Genomic DNA, 2,871 nt, shown 5'->3' with positions numbered 1-2,871 from the left:
TACCTTTTTTCTACTTTCTACTCCGTCCAGAATTGCGCTTGGTATGTCAAATTTCTCTTCAACTACACCTAAATCCAATTACCCATCACATCCACAGACACTTTCATGTCTATCCATCACAAGCTAACACTTTAACCTTTGCGACAGATGTCGAAGTACCTCATCTAACGTCCCACAAGTAAATTCTTGTGTGACCCCTAGAGCTTCTATTCCTTACCTCGAAGTGCGTACCTGCATATCGGAATCTTTGGAATACCCCAAATCGAACGTGCGACAGGCTCACTGGTGAGAGGGTGACAGATATGGCGTGGCAGCCGGAACAAGAAGCTCTGAGGCAATTGTCAGGATGCTTAAAAGACTCGTTAAGTGGCCACGACAAGAATGCTCAGAAGCAGGCCGAGATTGTAAGCTTCCTTCTTCGAGGATACATAACTTATGATGGTGTCGGTTTTCCAAAGCTCGATCTAATTATCATACCAAACAGATGCTGTCTCAAGCAAAGTCCTCTCCCGATATCAACAATTACCTTACCTACCTGTTTTCGCACTCCGAGGTCCCGTCGGGCTTGACGTATACTCACAATGAATACTTTGCGATTCGATCGGCAGCAGCCGTAATGCTGAAGAATAACATCAGATCTGGATACAAATCGATACCTCCTGAAAGTCTGTCTCTTATACAATCTTCCGTTCCGTTGGCCCTCCAAGATAAAACCCCAACCATACGAAATTACGCTGGAAATGTGATCACAGAAATTGTTGGTAAGGGAGGAATATTGGGTTGGCCTCAGATATTGCCAGATTTGCTTGCTTTGATTGGGAATACTGATGGTACAATTTCACCAGAGGCACAGGAAGGTGCCATGGCAGCTCTGTCGAAGATCTGTGAAGATAATCGAAAAATGCTGGACAAAGAGTATCAAGGGCAACGACCACTTGCTTTCATTATTCCGAAACTTATTGAGTTTGCTGCGAATGAGAGGCCTAGAATAAGAACTTTGGCATTGACCAGCTTGAATATATTCATTCCGCACAAACCGCAAGCCTTACTTGTTTCTCTAGACGACCTTCTTAACCGCCTCTTCCAGCTCGCCAGCGACCCCTCAAATGAAGTTCGACGACAAGTCTGCCGAGCTTTTGTCCAGATTGTGGAGATTCGACCCGATAAGATCCTTCCCCATATCGGTGGTCTGGTTGATTACATGATAGCACAGCAACGAAAAACTGATGACGAGGAGTTAGCATGCGACGCCGCCGAGTTTTGGCTTACTGTTGGAGAACACGATGAATTATACACTGCCCTGGGTCCATATCTTGACAAAATTATCCCTGTGTTACTTGAGAGTATGGTATATAGTGAAGAGGATATTGCTATGCTTGAAGGAGGAGGCGATGATGCCGATATTGAGGATCGCGCCGAGGACATCAAACCAAAGTTTGCGAAAAACAAGGCCGCTAGGATGCAAGCAAATGGTGCAAACAATGGCGCAGCAAACAGTGATTACGCCAAGCTCGCAGGCATGGATGACGATGACCTTGATGAGGGGGAAATAGGCGACGACGATGATGATGATGAGGCCCCTGAAGACAGATGGAATTTAAGAAAGTGTTCAGCTGCAGCACTTGATGTTTTCGCGAACGATTTTCGCGAACCAGTCTTCAACACGATCCTTCCATATTTGATGACCAATTTACGACATCAGGAATGGCCATATCGAGAAGCAGCGGTTCTGGCTCTCGGAGCTGTTGCTGAAGGCTGTATGGCCGTCGTTACTCCACATTTACCTGACCTGGTACCCTACCTGATCTCACTCTTGAACGATCCTGAACCCTTACTTAGGCAAATCACCTGCTGGACGCTTGGTAGATACTCTGCTTGGGGGGCTGGGCTTCAAGATACGAATCAAGGAGCACAGTTCTTCGAGCCTATGATGGAGGGCATCCTGACAAAGATGCTGGACAACAACAAGAGGGTACAGGAAGCTGGTGCGTCGGCCTTCGCACATCTCGAAGAGAAAAGCAGGTGCCAATCTCACGCCGTACTGCAAACCAATCATTCAGCAATTTGTCACGTGCTTTGAAAAATACAAGGACCGTAACATGTTCATTCTTTACGACTGCGTTCAAACACTGGCCGAGCATGTAGGCCAAGGTTTGGCACAACCAGAGCTTATTCATCTATTGATGCCGGCACTTATCCACCGATGGCACAAAGTTTCTGATCAATCACGGGAATTGTTCCCACTCTTAGAATGCTTATCGTATGTCGCTACTGCTCTGGCAGAAAGCTTCGCCCCATTTGCCGCCCCCGTTTTCACGAGATGTGTAACAATCATCCATCAAAATTTGAAAGAATCCGTGGCGGCGGTCAATAATCCAGGGTTAGATGCTCCGGACAAGGATTTTCAAGTAACTAGTTTGGATTTGTTGAGCGCTATTATCCAAGCAGTTGACGATAAGCAATCTGCAGCGCTCGTATCCGGTTCGCAGCCCCAACTTTTTCAACTTCTCGTATATTGCATGGAGGATCCTGAGAACGACGTCCGCCAATCATCCTACGCATTATTAGGGGATTGTGCGAAATACGTATTTTCACAGCTACGAGATTTCCTCCCTACGCTGCTCCCCGTGCTAATTAGACAACTTGACCTTGATTCGATTGTTGATGAGCAGATTGAGTCGACTTTTAGTGTGCTCAACAATGCATGCTGGTCCGCAGGTGAAGTTGCAATGCAATACCAAAATGATTTGGCCCCATACGTGCCCGAATTGTCCAAAAAATTCCTCGAAATATTGACCAATCAAATGGTACCAAAGTCTGTCAATCAGAACTCGCGAGCCATAGCTCTAGGGCGAATGGGTTTATTCAACG

General features: G+C 46.4%; 1 protein-coding gene across 1 annotated transcript in view; it reads left to right on the top strand.

Moving 5' to 3' along the window:
• Positions 1-302: 302 nt before the first annotated feature.
• The window catches only part of SS1G_07008 (hypothetical protein), a gene marked incomplete at both ends in the record, with an annotated part of 3,192 nt that continues 623 nt past the window's right edge, over positions 303-2,871 (top strand). Inside the window, 3 exons of the mRNA XM_001591512.1 lie at positions 303-404; positions 854-1,985; positions 2,215-2,585. Of these exons, the coding sequence (XP_001591562.1) occupies positions 303-404; positions 854-1,985; positions 2,215-2,585 (1,605 nt within the window). The remainder of the gene's footprint in view (positions 405-853; positions 1,986-2,214; positions 2,586-2,871) is intronic.

This window comes from Sclerotinia sclerotiorum, genomic scaffold (genome assembly GCF_000146945.2).
Source record: "Sclerotinia sclerotiorum 1980 UF-70 scaffold_9 genomic scaffold, whole genome shotgun sequence".
NCBI lineage: Eukaryota > Fungi > Ascomycota > Leotiomycetes > Helotiales > Sclerotiniaceae > Sclerotinia > Sclerotinia sclerotiorum.
Note: the sequence above shows the minus strand (reverse complement) of the source record. Positions and strands in the feature narration are given on the sequence as shown.